General features: G+C 37.0%; 1 protein-coding gene across 8 annotated transcripts in view; it reads right to left on the reverse strand.

Moving 5' to 3' along the window:
• The window catches only part of PCLO (piccolo presynaptic cytomatrix protein), a 318,666-nt gene that overhangs the window by 161,802 nt on the left and 137,695 nt on the right, over positions 1 to 19,169 (reverse strand). For all 8 annotated transcript variants that reach the window (XM_021539594.4, XM_085569964.1, XM_021539596.4 and 5 more), the window contains exons 5-6: positions 7,657 to 12,721; positions 5,271 to 7,282 (exon numbers count right to left, since the gene is read on the reverse strand). In XM_021539594.4, coding sequence (XP_021395269.3) covers positions 5,271 to 7,282; positions 7,657 to 12,721 — 7,077 coding nt within the window. The remainder of the gene's footprint in view (positions 1 to 5,270; positions 7,283 to 7,656; positions 12,722 to 19,169) is intronic.

The following is a 19,169-nucleotide window of genomic DNA, read 5'->3' on the forward strand; positions in this document are numbered from 1 at the left end:
ATTAAGACTTTTGTGGTACAATGACGTTACCACCTATGTCTCAGACTAGAAATCACTTCTGAATATTTTACAGTAACTAAAAGAAATATAACAAAGTACTAACCCCTGTTAGCTCGAATAAAGCTCAGATATCATAGAAACCAAAATATTCACTTCTGAATATTTTACAGTAACTAAAAGAAATATAACAAAGTACTAACCCCTGTTAGCTGGAATAAAGCTCAGATATCATAGAAACCAAGGGAAACACCTGTGTCTTGTGCTTCAGCAGTAGAACTATGGTACCTGACATTCTGGCATGACATTAAGAAATGAACTCACTCCCTGCTTCTGAGGAACCTAAGCAAACAGAAATATCCACCTTCAAACAGGGTAATTATCCCTACCTTTTTCTCCCTATTCAGTATCCAGGGAGAACACTCTTTGCTGAACTACAACTCTGGTGATCAGATTAGTCCTGAATAAACAAGCAAAACATCATGGATATGATAGATGGAATGTTTTAATTCTACTGGGAACAGCTACCTTGTTTTCTCTTTTCAGTGCTCAAATGTCTGTACACAAGGTCAGTTGTGGATGCTCCATTTCCCTGGAAATGTTTAAGGATAGGTGGGATGGGGATTGCAGCAGCCTGGTGTAGTGAAAGGTATCCCTGGTGTCAGGGAAAGTTGGAACTAGATGAATTTTGAAGTCCCTTCCAACACACACCATTCTGTGATTCTGTGAAATCATGACATTTTAACCTTCTAGTTTTAAAGTTAAGAACTTAAGAATACCACAGAAGATGATACACATTAATGTGTGAATAAAGGCATCTAAAATAAATTCCACTCCTAAAAAATCAGTATAATTCTGCCCTTAATATAGCAATAGAAGAAATCTTGCATTTTTGATGTAAATAAAGACACATTTTGGAGGGATTTTGCTTGAAATAATCACTTTTTTTTTACTACATTATGAAAACTTGATTTATGTTTGCCTCACAAGTATGGCAAATCACACCAGATAAAAATGTCAAGAAAAGTCTCTCTTAATAAACATATTGATAGGATTTACTCTAAGTGTTAAAGCTTAAATGTACAGTTTCTATCCTAAAGCTGACAAGCTGTTGACAGATGTGTCTTTGCATTAGTTTCACGAATACAAACACTTCTACTGAGTCTATGCATTGCTTAGCTGTGGATGTTTTATGTGTGTGACAGGTCATGTGCAAGATCTTCTGCAATTTGCCTCATTTTAGCTGAACAGACATTTTGCATCCAAAGGCAAAAAGAAGACAACTCCCATCTTTGATTACACATATGCAATCTGTACAAGTGCCAAAGAAGACTGTGACTGGCATGTGACTTGATTCTGTGGCACACTGGTGTAGAGCTCTTTATTATGTTAGACAGGTACTTACATATTTTTTGTTGCTGCTGAATGGATGAATTGCAATCTTCACTTCCAGACTTTAGTGACAGCTCCTGGTGCTCTCATGGAAACTATTCCTATGGCTATTCACTCTATTGAACCCTACCATACTCAACAGTCTAATAAAATCAGTGCTCACTGCTACAGGGAGTACAAGTGACACAAAGCTCACAAAACAGCAGAATTGGGTGTCTTTGGAAAATGTCAATTCCAATGGGTGGCTTTCACAACTTTTTCTGGTGCTGACAAGATACAATTCCTAATTTTTTCTTGACTCAGCTATGCTTGACTGCTAATACATATATATCTTGACTGCTAATATATATATATATAGTGATGTTATATATCACTAATGAACAGCACATAAGAACTACAAAGGGGGTGGCAAGCTATACTTTTTCTTTGGATTAATAGGAAGGCATCATCTATATTCTTTCTAGTGTTCACACAGACACAATGACTATGACAGACAAGCAAGTGGAATTTTAACAACCACACAGTTTGTTGTTGGAAAATTAAAAGTGCCACCACTGAAGGTAATTCTACCTGGATTTTTTTATCATGTGATTAGCTACCAGGTTACTTTTCAGCCTTTCACTTACACTAGATTAGATAAAATGTTGCAATAATTTTCTTTACAATCTGCATTAAAGAAGAAAATTATATCTAAAGCAACAGTTCTCAGATATATTTAATCATCTTCGCCAGAGTCTTCATAACATCTTTCCCTGAAATCTTGTAAAAAAAAAAAACATTTTGTATTGGAAGAAGTGTATGACTGATAAAAGGGCACTGTCTGAAGGACAAGTTATAATTTCATTGTAAATCTTTGAAAGTGATCAGATTTATTCTTACTCTTTTAGTCCCACCAATTGTGTAAGGATCAACATTTTTGCTCAATTGTCATGAAAAAAGTGCCTGTGAATCGTATACATGAACATCCTTTTCACCTGCAATGTTTATGAATGCAGACAAAGACATAAACCTGATTCATGAACTATTAAAAAAGTGATAGGATATTCATCCATGCAAAAAATATTCATATACACATTCAATTTCCTTAAGGTAGTGAAAGATAAATCTTTCATTTCCATTTTATTCTTTTATGTTCAGCTCTAGTAAATTCTATTTTTCAGAGTGAGCTGTTTTGTAAGTTTTTCTGTGCTGAACTTCACTCTTTTGAATGATATAACTGTCCCCTTCTACCTTTCCATTTTTTAACTAGGAAATTGGGAACTCTGTGTCAGAAGGCACAAAAGTGTACCCAAAGAATTAACGAAGATCTTATTTGTTGTGGGCACTGTACATACAAAGAATGAATAAAAAACAGTCCCAGTGCCAAAAATATTTCAAAGTTAAGGCAGCATCTTACTTCCACACTTAGAAGGGTAGTCCAAAAGTAATCCTATATTTAAACTTAAGTATAACAACGCCATGTGGCTCTAATGACAAAGATGTACAGTTGAAAAAATGTCAACAAGGTTTACACTTTGCCAACAATGACACTGTGTGTATGCTTTCACTGAACTTTTGATGTGATAAAATGTACAAAAGAAATGACTGTCTAGTTTCTCCTGTGCTTCAATATGATACAGCCCTAAACTCATGGTATAAACAAATGGACATGCTGGAGTGAATACTGTAAGTCTTGTGGAAACGAGATAATTTAGATCTTGTACTGGAAAACTCTCCTTCATAACATAACTGGACTGAGTAATTGAGAACTGAAACTGATATAGAAACTGCAAAAGCAATTTATGTTCCTATTTTCAGATGCTGATGAGGTCAGTCGATTACATTCTTCAAGGATCACTGTAAATATTTTCTTTCATGTTGGCTATATGCCTTTTCCTCCTTTAAACTTCATGTACCTGACTTCAGCATAAGCTAACTGAACCTCAGACACATTATGAACAAAACTCCACCAGAGAGTAACAAGCTTAATGCTTAACACAGCATCAAAGCTGAAGTCAACCATGATGGTCATGGCAAAGTTTACAGAGCAGCTTCCTCACCCTCTACTTCATGGCCAAGTTAGTGCAGTCCACTTTATATTCATGGAATTTTTTTTTCTATTTCCTTGTGCTTGTCTACTTGCACCCTACCTTCCATAAAAATATCCCACTCCTTTATTTAGGCTGCAACTACTTTGAGACATGGGCTATTTGCTGCCTGATAGCTGCACAATAGTGAAAAACATAGCTCATTGCTGTTTGGGATCAAGGCAAAAGCGTAGAGAACATGTTGATACAATAAGAAACAATGTTGTACAAGCTCTTTGTTTTCTTATTAAAGAATAACGTATGTGTTCAAACTCTACTCTAAAGACCTTTAAACAATGAGTGGTTTATAGAATTCATCATCCATCATAGAAGGATACAATTTCTATCAAATACATATGTGCATCTGTGAAATAAGTGAACTGAATAATTTGTTCTCAGAAATAGTTTTACTATACTTTTATAATATTTTACAGTATTATACCTAGTCTCCAATATTAAGTAGAACCCAACCCTTTCTTACAATCCATGAGCAACGTTCTTCAAGATGCTGTTCCAAATCCTCTGCATGAAACTTTAGTGCTCATGCTATTTCCCCTACTGTGCTTTATTGTTCATCAGTGAATGATGTTTATACAGAGTGCCAATGCCATAACTGTGGCTTTCCCTTCAAACTTCCAAGTACTGTTTTCCAAGCAGTAGCAGCATGGGAAGCGTTTAATACTGCATGAATATGTGAACCTGCAGGAACTACTTACAGTGGGAGCCTTGGAGGGTATAACCAGATTATGTTGCGTTTGAAAGCCACACAAATTATCAAACAGAGAGAAAAAACCCTCTTTATCCTATCCAGTCTGTACTAATCGCTGGCATTGACAGATAACTGAACATAAAAGATAAATATTGCTGAATGGCAACTCTTCCAAAGTTCTGAAAAAGATACTGATGCATCAACCCACAGAAGGTCTCAGATAAAAAGACAGCCAAGACTATACCATATTATAAAGGTACTTTTTTTGCTAAGACTTATTCCTCTTATTCATAAATATCAATCTGATTCCCAAATATGAAATCTTACTTCCCAAGGAAAAGAAATACTGCAGAAATGAAAACTTTGTTCCTACTCATGTCAGCCTCCTCTGACCCCTATATATATGAAACAGCCCTCAAAAGTTGCATAACTTCCTGGTAATTCTCCTTACCCAGAATAAACAATTTAAAAATGGATTTTTGATCTGAGACCTTTTGGTCTGAAAAAGATAAAAGATGTACACACTGTGACAGAAGATTATCCACAGAATCACACATGGCTAAGAAACCTCATGAGGGTCAAAAAGGACAACTAAATAAGGCAATTATAAATCTGGTGTTATTTGCCTCTCACAAGGCACATGCAGTAATTTCAAGGTAAATGCACTACAGACTGTGCCGCAAGAGCTGGATGTTGTATGATTAGAAAGGAAATGCATTCAATTTTCTGAAGCTGGATCCAGCTGAAGAGCTGGATGTTGTATGATTACAGAGGAAATGCTTTCAATTTTCTGAAGCCTTGTCAGTAACCTCTATACTGGCAATGAATTGCCATATAAAACATAAAATGCCATCCAAAGTCTGAAAATGAACTTCTTGTGTTACTTCCTGAATATTATTGATATGGGCTTCTCTGTTTCCTGGCAAAGCAGTGAATGAATTAAACATTGTTTTAGACAATTCCTCTTGACTTTTCAGCAAGGTATGCAAAAATACTACATACACATGCATTGGAAATGGGTGTGCCTGTCCTCATGTTGTACTGATAGCTGTAGAATTGCATATTATTAAAAAAAAAAAAAAAAGAAGCAAGCAAATACTTCTTACCATAAAACCCTCAGTGTACTGAAACTGAGATCTGGAACTGTCTTCTGCTGTGGGACTCAGGGGCTTAGGATCAGACATAGAGCGTTGCATCATCTTTGCTGTCTTTGGGCTTGATGGAGGAACCTTGGCCATGTCAGCATGCAGCATCTTCTGAGGGCTGATGTCATCAGTCATGGGTTTTTCATAAGGTACAAATGCTGACTCTATAACTTTGCTTGGTGAAACGGGTGAAATGGGTGAATAGAGAACTTTGGGAGATTTGGGAGGGGAAGGGACTACCTGTAATGTGGAGTCTGGACGAAGGTGGGATGTGTATCCTATCTCTAATGGTGTTGGACGTTTTTTATCTTTCTGAGGAGATGAAGCTGACAGATATTGGGGACTTTGAGTGTCTGATGCTGTCTCTGTTTGACATCCTAGACTTTCTCCTTTATATGTCTTTTCTGGAGCGGAAATATGCTTTATGATTTCAACCTTAGCATCCCATCGGGCCCTGATTGAAGGTGTTCTTATTGTTCCTACAGGTTCTGTTTGCACAGAAATCTCTGCCACTGTCTGAACTGCGATACTAGATACCTTGGAGAATGGTTTAGCTTTGTCTGCTTCGGTGGAGGTCTCACTGTATTTCCCTACACGAAGCTTCCTTCTAGATTTGCTGGAAAGATCCCATTCCTCTTGATCTTCATCATCAGTCTGAACACTTGTATCAACACTCTTCTTAGTTCTCCGTCTCCTGCTGGTGTAGCCTCTTTCTGCTCCATCTTCATCATCAGTTTGCACTCCACTGTCTACTATTTTTTTGAAACACCGGGGCTCTTCTTCCAGGGTCTCCTCAAACTCCTCATAGGGTCCACGTAATTTTGGCATAGAACTTCTCTTTTTCAATTGCTTCTCCTCTCTAACATCAATATCCTTAAGAGACATTTCTGAAACTGAGCTTAGGATACCAGACCTGGGTATGTATTGGGTAATGCCATCAGACTGAACTGTATACCATGCTTGACTTTGTGGAATTTCAATACCCAGCACTCCTGAAGCTGTAGTGGTTGTGTCATCAGTAGGCCAGAATTGGCCATTTTCTGTGCTTGCATACTGTCCTTCCAAAAGTGTTTGATCTGTGGTAGTTTGTGGTGACCCTGTTCCTGAAGGGTCATAACCATACTGATATATTTGACGAAGTTTTTGCTCCTCTAACTGCTGGTGGAGCTGTTGTTGAAGTTGTTGGAATTGTTCAAGCTGCAACTGCTGCTGGGCTAATGTCTCTTGTCTCATCATAAACTGAGCTTGTCGTTCCTCCTCCTGCTGAAATAAGAGATGATGTTTCATGGATTGCAACTCTTCAAGCTTTTTTTGCACCATAAACTTTTCTTGTTCCCTAAATCTTTGAATTTCCTGACGTTCCCATTCCAGCTCTTCTGCAAAGCGCTGCTGCTTAATTTTCTCAAGCTCAAGAAGTTCCCGCTCCAAATCAAGCTGTTGCTGTTTGCCTTCTTCAGGGGCAATGAGAAGGGCAACCTCATCATCAATTACATCTGTATAAACTTCAGATGCTGTAGTTAAAGCAGGTATCAAGCTGGTTGGCTCAGTGGTAATAGTTTCTATAGAATGAGGTGGTAAACCCGTCTCCATACCAATGGCAGTAATTGCTTTATCTTTTTCAGCTGCAACAGTTGTCAAGAAACTATATGATCTTGGGAGTGGTTGAGTCTGTTGCAAAGTTGATAAAGAGGGCACTGAGTCAATTGTTTGGAGAGTAGGTAAATCTCTGACACTTGTACTGAAAATAGAACCGGGTTGTGTGGTGATGGCAAATGTGGATGGGATTGGAGTTGCTACTGAAGAATAAACAACACCATTGGATGATCTTAAAACACTTCCAGCGCCAAACTGGGAACCCACAGATGACACCATTCTTGCTTGGGAATACTGTGGTGTACTGAGCCCGAGGCCAGAAATCTGCTGAGTCTCTGGATATGGACCTGTAGTCTTGCTTGAGTAATCCATAACCTCACCTGAAATTACAGGGCAAAGTTACAGTCCAGTTCCACAAAAGAATGCTGCTTTGCGGATTCTGAAAGTCATCCCATCTTGATGAAATAAATGGGAAGGGGAAACCGCATGCAAATCTTCAGGTTAATGATCTATTTTAGATGTGAAGGAAATAGCATTTCTGAACATGCAGGCACATGCAGGCACCTCTGTGCAAACACATATGTAAAATGAAGAAATGAAAAACACGTGTAATCCGGAATAATTTGTCACACTGTCCAAAAGAAAACAAAATAACAGAAGGAGAGGAAAAAAAAATAAAAAAATTATCCTGAAATGAGGTGAGGAACATCAAAATTATATTTCAAAGAGAGGTCTGCTGCTGTGTCATACTGACCTGTAGTTACTCTTCCAGAAGTAAGATCTACTGCTGTATCAGTTGCCCCAACACGATAATCAAAGCTATTCTTGCTTCTGTATGCAAATAGTCCAGCTTCTGATAAATTTGTGTCAGACATAGATGGTTTCATACCTCCAATTCCTCGGTAACTATATGACCCTGAACGATCATACTGATAATGGTCATCTCTGTAGCCAAAGCGATCTTCAGGAAGTGTCGTAGGAGGCTGCTGTGCTGTACAGCTCCTACCAAATGGCAATTTATAAACCATATCGCAGCAGACAGCTCTTCTCCCTGCAGTCAGATCTACAGGCTTTTCATCATCTTCTATTACTGTTGTTATGATACCTGAAGCAGTTTCATCCATTGTTACTACTGTTCTGTGGGATTTTGTAGTGCTAAGATCAACTGCTCCACTCTCTGCTGGCTCCTGAGAAGTGGAGAGATCAGTCCAACCATTTGTAACCCCAACAGGTGGTACAGTAACAGGCTTTGTAGTAGCCCATGTCACTGCCTGTGTTGAAGTACCTAGAGATAAATTTATTGGCACTTCATCTCTACCTACAGAGAAGGCCTGGCTGCCTGTTACTCTGTATGCAGGCTCAAAGTGTTTTGATGTTGTTAGTTGAAGCGGTGTTGTCATCGCGTGTCCCAGATCCACGAGGCTGTCTGTGCTGGTGGTGTAGCTCACAGTGGCAGTGCAAGTCATTACAGTCACTGTCTCAGTGACTGCAGGCAGAGGAGTGTCAGCAACACATGCAGTGCTAAGATTTATTATGGATGGCTGTACAGTACTTACTGGCCGTCCACCTGTGTCACTTGCTGGCATTTGTCTTCTTACATCCATGGAAACAGCAGAGAGATCCATACAGCTGTCTCTAATTTCAGTGTCCATCTTAGTTAAAGTGCGAAGATCTATGACATCGCCCAAAGGATGGAATCTTCCATTCTCTCTGTATCTGGGTTGGTCTACAATATGTAGTGGCTCTGGAGGTATAGTAATAGCAACACTACCTAAACCATAACCAGGCACTGGACCCTTAACCACAGACACTGTGGTCTTGGTTATGTCTGTTGTTACTACTTCTGATTTTGAACTAGGTATTTTTTCAAAAGTTGATTGTGTTGTCATAGGAATACCTTGCAGTGCACCTGAAATATACATACTCTGACCTGCCATACTTTGAATATCCATAGTTTTCATTGTTGTAGTAAAAACTGGTTGCATAGGCTGGGGAATCTGTTCTTTAGAAGGTGCTTCTAAAGGCCAGCTGGTAACAGCCTGGCTAGTTATAGCTTCAGTGGGAGTTCCAGGCTCAGATGGCAATGTGATGACAACATAGGTTTCCTGTGAGGGTTTTGCCAACCTTGGTGAAGATTTGTTAGAGTGTGGAGACAAAGGGGAAGTGGGAGATGGTATTTTGTATTCAGCTGTGGATACCAAATTTAGAGTCATACTTGAAGTCAATGACAAACTTACTGGTTTTGGCTGTGTTTCTGCTGGCTTATGAACAGTTATTGGGAGTGGAGGAATTGCTGGTTTAGGAGCAATTGGAGGTTTAGTTACTTCAGGTGGCCTGTGACTGAAAACAAGCCCTGCTGGAATGGAGGATGGTTTGGGTGGTACAGGAGGTGGTGTTGGGGTGTATGTTTTTGTGATAGGCACCACATGATCCTTTAATACAGCTGTGGACTCTAGTGTTGGAACACTTGTGACTGGAGGTACCACTGTGGGAGCTGTTGCTGCTGGAGCCTTAATCTGTGACTTCTTTTTGGGATAAATGGCTGGCTTGGGTAAAATAGGTGGTGGTGGTAATGGTGGTGGAGGAGGTGGTGGAGGAGGAGGAGGTGGGGGTGGAGGAGGATGAGCAGGAGAATCCAAAGAAGAGCTTCTAAAAAGAGAGAATACTTTGGCTGAAACAGCAGGAGCTGAGGAAGGCACAGAGACCATGCTGGTCTTACTTACAACACTCTGAGTGAGCACAGAAGATGTTTGTGATGCAGGCTCTGTAACTGGTACTGGTGCTATACATATACGTGGTTGCTCAGATGCAATATTAGTCAAATCAATCCTTGTCATGTCAACACCCAATTCTTTGTGTGGCTCTTCATGATGAATTTTGACACTACCAGCCTCTACTGTACTTTTGATTTTTCTAGCTGCTTCCTTCTCTGCTTTAGAGGTATCAAAGGTAATGATGTCAGCTGCATATTCCTTGGATTTTGTAACTGTAGTTGCCACCACTAAAGGTGCAGTTTCAGGCAAACAAACTGCAGTTTGCTGCACACTCTCTGCATCTGATTCAAGAGATGGTTTTTTAGTGGCTCCAGCAATAGATTCATAAGGCATGCTCACTTCAGAGTACTCTTTTGCAGATGTCAAGGGAACTTGTGTTACTATCCTGACACCTTCAGAATCTGCTGGTTTACTTACACCATCTGCCGGACCTACAAAACCTGTGGTTGCACTATCTAGAGGTGAGGAACTATCTGTGGTAGAAACTGAAGATGTAGATGATGTTAATGAAGCTGTATCAGAAGGTAAAACTGATGCAGCACCTTCTGATGTCTCGGAGTATGTTAATATTGATGTTTCATGAGAAATTATTTCTTGAATTTCTCTGGCATAATCTGTTAAGTATTCATCTTCAATTTCCTCTGCTGTAAAATGCTGTGTTATTTTAACATCTGGAATAGAAAGTGTTGTGCTACTGACAGGTGATACATCTGAGATTGCTGAAGTAGTGCTTGATGTTAAAGATGTACTATCCACTATTTCTCCACCACCAGATACCTTTGTATCAGATGTGGGAATGAAATCTGAAGCTGGTTGTGTTGGACTAGACCCTGGGGTCAGCTGCATTTTCTGCCTTTTCATAAGCTCTTCATAAGCAGCTTCTGCATCTAGCAAATGCTTTTCCTCAATGGTGGAAGTTACTGTGCTGTCTAATACAACTATTTCATGACTTTCTGGGATAATGTAAGAACTAGAAACAATATCTTCTTGAGGCACAAGCGTATGTAAAGTCTCAACACTATAGTAGTCTTTCTCTAGATCACTAATTTTCTGTAGTTCATCATAGACCTGTTCTGAAGCTCTTGGTTTTTTCTCTTTTCCTCTCTGTTGTATATATTCACTGCTCTCATCTTGTCTCATAACAAGACTAGTATCAATAGTTCCATTGTAAGAATCCTCTACTAAAGATTCATAAATATAATCCTCTATTAGCATTCCACCATATAAAGATTCTTTTTCAAATACTTCATCTTTTTCATTTGACATTTGAAATGATTTGGACTTATGCATCATCTCCTCATATACCTCTTCAGCACTTTTCAATGTCTTTTGACCACTCTCTTCTTTTGGGAGTCCAGTTGGTTGTTCATCTGTTGGCGAGTATAGAGATACGGCAGTAGGCAATTTGTAAACTTTTTGCACTTCTATTATTTTTTCTGGGCTGATTTCAAAACCTTCAGGTTCTGACTCAATGCTGGGTGAATATTCAGAACAAGAAGATCTGTGCAGCTCTTCCATTTCTGCAGCCTGTCGTAATTCTTCTGTTGGAGATGCATCTTCAATGGGAGAAAGATTACTTGGTGGAGTCTTTGGACGTTCCCGTCTCCTCTGGGCTCTGAGTTCATCCTTATCCTTTTTAGATTTTTTGCTAGAACTTTTTCTTTGTTGCTGTTCTAATTCACGTTGTTTCTCTTGTTCCTTTAGCAGTTCCTCCTCTTCCCGTAGCTCTTCTTCTTCTGAAGAATCTTCAATAGTGGGAAGAAGAGGACCATGTGTCCGATGCCTTGCTTTGCGCTGTTGTTTGCTCTCCCCTCCCAGTTTTTTGTGACTAGGACTACTGTCACTGTCTTCATCAAGTGATGACACTGAAGTAGGAGATGTACCTGGTGTGAAACTAGAAGCATGTAGACTAGAAGATCCTTCACCTCTAGATCTATCTTCGGGTGAATCTGTAAGACTCTCCATCTCTAGCTCAGGCTCTTCATCAAAATATAAAATACCTTTTTGTGGTTCAGATACTTCAGAATATTTGTTTGTTATTGTACTATTTAGTTCTATTGTTTTGAAACGTCGAAGGCCTCCTCCTCCAGATACTGCAAGTTCTTCACTGTCTTGACTTTTGCTTTCCCTGTATTTTGGCTCTGGGCTTTCATCAAAAGTCTCGTCATCATCATCGTGCCATGAGTGCCTTCTTCCTGCATCCTCATCATAGCCTGCACTACTTTTCCGTGCCAGTCTTCTGTGTTTTCCAGCTGTTCCTTTGGCTTTGCTTTTCACTTCTTCTTTCTTTTGGCTTTCAGCTGCACTAATCTCTTTGAGCTGATTTCTAATGAATTCATCATCTTCAGAACCTGAAGCATCTTCATCAGCACTCATCTCTATAATCTGTTTTCTAATGAAGTCTTCCTCATCACCTGATCCCTGACTGTCATCTCGTTTGTACTCATCACTGCTTGAAGAACCAACACTTGTTCTTCTTTTTCTCCTTGGGACAGGTGAGTTTTCACTCTCACTACTGTCTTCCACAGAGTCATAGCGTTGCTGTCTTCTTACTGATATGTCATCTCCTTCATGTTCTTCTTTGTAGTCTGCCTGGGAGGAGGCAGTTCCTTTGCCCTCTTCTACAATGGTTCCTTCACTTGCTTTGATAGCTTTTAAGTCTTCCTCATCTGAACTGTAAGATTCTGGAGTGACGGGCAAAGGCTTTGTTTTAAGTTGATCCTTTGTCTGTTCACCATATGTTTCAGAAAGGTCTTTGCTTTTTGCAGATTTTTCATCTGAAAGAGTGCTTGCCTGAGCTTCTAAAATTGAGAGTACAGTACTTTCCAATTTAGCTAGATCTGAGGGGCTTGGTGGACTTTCTTGTGAAACAGTGACTTTTTTACTAGTTTCTTTGAGTAAATCCTTTTCATCAGTGGGGATATGACTTGGAATTTCACCAAGTGAACTTGATATCCCATCAGAAGAATACCCGGTGTCACTCAGACCTTGTGGACTTTTCTGTTGCTGAGAGCTTGATGTGTCTGATTTGTCATCCTCCTTTTCCTAAAAAAATAAATACATAACGCGTGTGTATATATTTATATATAAATTCCTAATGCTTCCTGGCAATTAAAATTTGAATTTTTTTTTCTAAAGAATGAGTTCATGCCTCAGATGAAGACTGAACACTAATTTTCCTATTCAAAGCTATTAGACTAATACAAAAAGGTTCCTTGAATTTTGATTTTTTGCATTGATTTTACCTAAGCTTTTCATGGCTATCCACACTGGCAACTGATTTTACTAGTTTCACTTTTATTTTCCAATATAAAATGTAATTGTTTTAAGAACACTTAGGAATGATAACCTACCATCTGATCACACATGCATGGGACAATTGCCCAGGGGTTTATTTATTTGAAGATTTTATTTACTATATTTCAAAGCTGTCTACATGGTTTTTGATACAATGTCATATAGCATGACAAATATCTGCAGAATTTCTGGAGTCTGCTCCTTTCTTTGCCCATTCAACATTTTATAACTGGCTAGAAATAGATCAATCTTCTCAAATTTTGCTCTCATGGTTTAATTTTGTTGATTGAAGTATTACATATTTCAACATGCAACAGAATACATAGAGCACTGAAGCATGATTTAATGACATTTGGAATGTCCCCATATATTAGAATGTCCTCTATGGCTGGGCACTGTATAAATTTTTTTTGAGTACCTCATAAAAAAAAAAAGTTTCTTGGTAAATTGTGCAGAGTAAGCTGCTGGTAGGGCAGTGTAATTGCAAGGAGGAAGGCACTATGGTCAGCCATTGATTAAAGGAAGAAAACAAGGCAGGCATTCCTGACTGACCATCAGAACCAATGTTTTCCTTCTCATCCCTAATTAAACACCCTTAGTCAGCCTACCTTTCCCATCCTTCTACCTCATTCTGACCCACAAGCATTTCTATTTCCTTCTATAAATAACAAAAATACTAAAAATATCCTATGGAAAGTAGTTCTAGGCCAGTTTCATTCCTGCTTCTTGCAGCTGTGAAATGCTCTGTACTTAGTGAATGTACCTCATTGTTTGGCTAAAACACAGTTCCCTCTCCAAAATACAGGTCACCTTAGCTCTGCTATTAGCTGACAATTTTAGAAACTGTCCCCAAATCTACTGGAAATTCGAGAACAAGCATCCCAAAGTCTCATGATTTTAATAATATGATGTGATTTTTATTTTTGTTAGGGATCTCAATAATAGAAATAGGTCGAATTTACTAGTTTTGCTAATTTAAGTCAGTGATTTCAGAATTAGAGAAAACTATTTATTTAAAGGTTTAATTTATGAACTTCATTGATAACATGATTATTTGAAAAGCAGTTAAAAATACTGTGGAATAAATATACTAGAAAAATTATAATGAATGTTAATTATAATTTTAAATTACATTTACACTCAAGTTGCTATAAACTACAAGTATTATCAAAGTTTATTCACAGTAAAGTTACATTTAGGGTCAAAATATCAAAACCCAAATATTTTTTTTTTATAGTCAGTCATATTACTTTTTATAATCAATCAGGTTTAGATTTAATTTACATTTAAGTTATGTGTTTTTGCTTTTAGACATATCACTTTGAACATAATCCTACATTCAAACACTAATATTTATATTAGTATTAAAGTATATATATTATTATTACAGTGTATACTACTTAGTATTTTATTAACTAATCATCATTCACAGGAGTGATTTATTATATGGCTTGCAAAATCAGATACTACATTGAATATAAACTACATTTGTTCTTATCAATATTATAACCAATATTGCAAATTCAAATATCTGATGTCACAGCAAAATCCATTGCAAATAAAAATCCAATGTTTAAACAAACATTTCTAAGGACTTCTTGAATAAGAAGGCTGTGATTAATATATAAACATGGAGAAATCTGCAATACTTACAATGACTTTGGAAAGGCATCACCATTTGAAGCCTACAGCTCTCAATATTCTGAAAAATCTAGTCTTGGATATTCTCCAGCCCTTAAGGACAGAATTATGTATGGTCTTTACAAAAAGCCAGCAATGAAGCAAAAATAAAAATTTCATATTTTGTATATTATATTTCCATTTTAGTCCTTTATTAAAGAAAATAGTTCTTAAGGGAAATTGATTTTGCTATATTTCAAAAATACATATATCATTAAAACGAAATGATTTTTCCCTCTATAAATAGCACACTCCTCACTGAAACATCACCTATGACATTTGAATGTTACTTTTTCATTTATGACCAGTATATTAATTTATATGAAGACATATCCAACAAAAGTCATTATGATCAATTTAGAAGAGCTACTAAAAATGCAAACATTGCTCAAGCTCAGAAGGTTTCCCAGGACAGAATGCATCGATCTGGTGCACGTGAACCTCTCAAATCTTGGTTCTCCAAGATGATGTGATACTGTCAGCTGCAAAGCAGAGACAGAAGACATTGACTGAACAGGGTAGAGAAAAAGGTAGAGAACAACTAACTGGTCATGGAACAGCTTCAGCCATTCTCCTTGCAGCTGAGTCCAATAGCTAATACCTACTGCGCCCAAACCAGAGGAGATGGCAATGAATAAAGCTGTTGCCTACCCTGGTGTTGAACATCAGTGAATGACATAAATGACTGCTACGAATCTCAGGAAACTGAATTGAGAAAGTCTGCTGTTAGCACAGTTAGGAGAAGAAAAAGATCTACAATAAGGACAGACTTAATTTCTCACTAGAAATAAAATGGATGAGGAAAAAACAACTTTCTTTTTAAGGTTACCAAAATATTAATATATTTTCTAACGTTTTTGTTTGCATCATTGCCTGCACCATGGTACATGCAAAAATTATCCTGTATATCATGATTTGAGATCAATATGCATGTAACTTACAATAAGTAATACTTACAAGAAAAGTCTCTGAGCTTTTATTCCAAATTTTGTGTAGTCTGAGACTTAGGATATAGCCACATCTATTCTTAAAGGACTGCTAACTTATTTTCTGCAGTGTTGGCCATCACATCCACAAAGACAGCACCATTGTTAAACTTGCAAGCATGTCATAAATGTAAGATTTTTAGATTAATAACAAAATATTGCTGAAACAATGTTGATAAGGATCCACAACTCTTTGAGACTGAAAAAAAAATGCATTTAAATAAAAAATACTTTTTTTCTGTGTAAATTAGGAAGTACTTTGGTACACATCTAAGTACTGGGCTTTTCTGAATATTTCAATGGCATTTCCTTTGAGTTTGCCTACTGTGTGTTTTTAAGACTGGACAAATTTAGCTCTAAAACAGGCATTGATTAAATAAACTTTGTGAGAAATGAGGAAGAAGGAGACTTGTAAAAGTTGCAGTCTGTATAAGACTTTAAACAGCAAAAGCAACCTCTTTAACTACTGTTAAAAATTATCTAATTTAAACTGTATTTGTGCTATTCCAGTGGCATTTCTGTGATCCCAGAGTCAATTCATTTTACAACTATTTTGTATTAGAAATTTTAGCTTTATAAATATTATTTGTTTGTACTCTTCGTCACTTTTACTATTCTTTTTTGAAAATATAAATCTTAGGGTGTGGTACTTGTGGACATGTTTTAGTGGTGAAGGTGGTGGTGCTGACCTAATGGTTGCACTTCATGATCTTAGAGGTCTTTCTAAACCATAATGATTCTGTCATTCTATGAAAAAGTTCCATCAGTTACTAAATCAATCCAGAAATTTATTAAAAGAAAAATATGCCTAAAAGAAAACAAAGACTTTTTTTAAAAAAAAAAAGTACTTACAGCTAGCAAGATTATATTCTGTTGCAGAGGACAGATATTTTATTTTGCAAAGGAACTCATAATTTTTAAAAGGTCAGTTTGTTTATAGAAGAATTAAAGATATCTACACCAAAAAAAAAAAAGAAAAAAAAAAAGTTTTCACAAGGTGGAAAAGAAACATGGTTTATTAAACTCTAATAATATGCATTTCAATTTTATATTTTCAAACTGAAACATTTTATTTGTGTCCAGAAAAATTGTTTACAGACAACTCTTATCTTCCTTTTTCTACCTCTCTGGGCTGTGTTTTGTGGCATGTGTTAGAATAATGATGAAAATCAACACAATATTAATATTTATCCAGTTACTCGACTGAAGCACGTGATCATTCCTCAGTAATCATAAGAAGGTAGTAATAAGAGTACATATATATATGTATTCAATACATTGCAAATGTATGCCAATTGACAACATGATAATGGGTTCATACAGATATGTTGAACTACCTCTGTGTAAATTTTTGAGTTACAAGATGGCAATTAGCTACTGACAAACTGCATGTATTAAACCTCCAAGATTTTTAGGCATCCTTGTTACAACAGCTAACTGCTATTACACATGTCAATAGTCAATATTACAAGACAGTTTCTCGGGAAAGTCAGTTTCTGTAAAACATGAGCAGTCAGTTTATTCTTTAAAAACCTTTTGAAGATATTTCAAAATATTACTGAAAAAAATGCTTTGAAGAAAAAAAAAAAGGCTTTATGATTCCTTAAACCACTCTTTGAAACTCAAATATTTTAAAATGTTTCAATATTGAAGTCACTTTTTTTTTAAAGGATACCAGATCTCTACATTCAATTGATATCTGTGATTTCACCTGAACCTGAAGGGAGCCCACAAAAAGGACAAAATGAGAATATTTACAAGAGTATGACCAGGATAAGGCAAAATGGCTTCACACTTACTGAGGGCAAATTTAGATTAGATATTAAGAAGGAATTCTTTATTTTGAAGGTGGTGAATCACCGGCACAGATTGCCCAGAGATGTGGATATCCCATCCAGGGAAGTGCACAAGGCCAGGTCGACGGGGCTTTGAGCCACCAAGTTTAGTGGAAGGTGTCCCTGCCCATGGCAGAGGGGTTGGAATGAGATTAACTTTAAGGTCCTTTCCAATACAAACTATTCAATGATCCTATGATTTTCCACGGATTATTCTACTGAATAACTATTTGTACTGAATCAGAACTTTAGCCTTTTCATGGTTTCAGGGACTTATTGCTACCTTTTTTTTTAAGTGAAAAATAGGATAGCGAAAATTGATTATCTATTATTGGAAAGCTAGAAGAGTTAGTAACTACCATTTTCACAGAATTGAGTATAAAATTACAGTCGTTTGTCAAGTGCAGAAAGGCTTTCCCCTGCATCCCTAATTAAAAATACACCTAGTTCAAATCCTCCATATGATTCTACCCTGAAATACATGTAAATTATATTCTTCAATATGTACATGTTACCTTTTACCTAGTGAAATGGAAGCAAGGTGTGATATCTAAATTGGTATCACCTCTTCCACTTTTATCACATGCTCTCTTGGAAAGACCTGTGTCTAGCAATGTTTGATGAACAGCACAGACAACACTGAGGTACTTCAATAAAGAAAAATTAAAAATAAATCAGAGTTAATTTTAGTAATCACAAGCTAGTTGAGACACCTTCTTTATTTTTAATGCTGAACAATTTGAAATAGGCTTTTCCCAGATCTCCTTTTTGTTTGGTCCAAAAGGTAGGATTTCTGGCTATGTTACTCTAAGCATAATTCAGGGATTCCCTCACTACAATCATGCACCATAACTCTTGATATGATCAAGAGCAGTAAACTTAACATGTGATAGGAGGTTTATTTCAGACAGGAGACTTGGTTTATAAAAATAGTATTTTCCAAAGCAAAATTTCTGAATTATAATATTTTTCTGTCCAAATAACTCAACTAACACCAGGAAATACATAAAAAAAAAATCAACCAAACCCTTGACCTTTTTGACCAGGATAATTTGAAAACATAATTCTGGCAAAGGTTAAACACTTTCCCTAAGCCTACTCCTGCCCTCATAACATACCACTTTCATAGCATAATAATAATCAGCACCTAATTTGCAGTGCTGACACAAAACCCCCTAAATTTTAATTTCTCAACAAATTTTGCAGGCTATTCTCTTCAGCTGATAAAGTGACTTGAATACAGACCTCTAGTACATGCCATCATGAACTCACCCATTCCTCTTACTTGAGAGCCCACAAGTACCCTACCTGAATGTAGTTGTCTATATGAGATAAACCAATTAAATAGTAAAATGATGTAAAGATTGCATGCTTTCATGTACCATGCTCAGGTATTACAAAGTACTCCTAAAATTTATATTATATTTTGTTATTGCAAAGTATCATACATGTTACTCTCTCAGATTATTCCCTTTTGGGATTGAGAACTGTGAAAACACTCAAATTTCAACAATTAATCTTTGAGGTCTGAAGAGTCAAGAGATCAAAGTAAATAAATCTGAAATATTGGAAAAATTATAAAACAGTAGCTTTGCCTTAGTTTCAAATGCTTAACTGCTTGAGACTTACAATTAGACAAGTAACCTTGAAATGTGCACGTAGAGCATAGGACTAACTGGTTCGATGAGAGTAATT

Source organism: Lonchura striata, chromosome 1A (assembly GCF_050655825.1).
Source record: "Lonchura striata isolate lonStrDom1 chromosome 1A, ASM5065582v1, whole genome shotgun sequence".
NCBI lineage: Eukaryota > Metazoa > Chordata > Aves > Passeriformes > Estrildidae > Lonchura > Lonchura striata.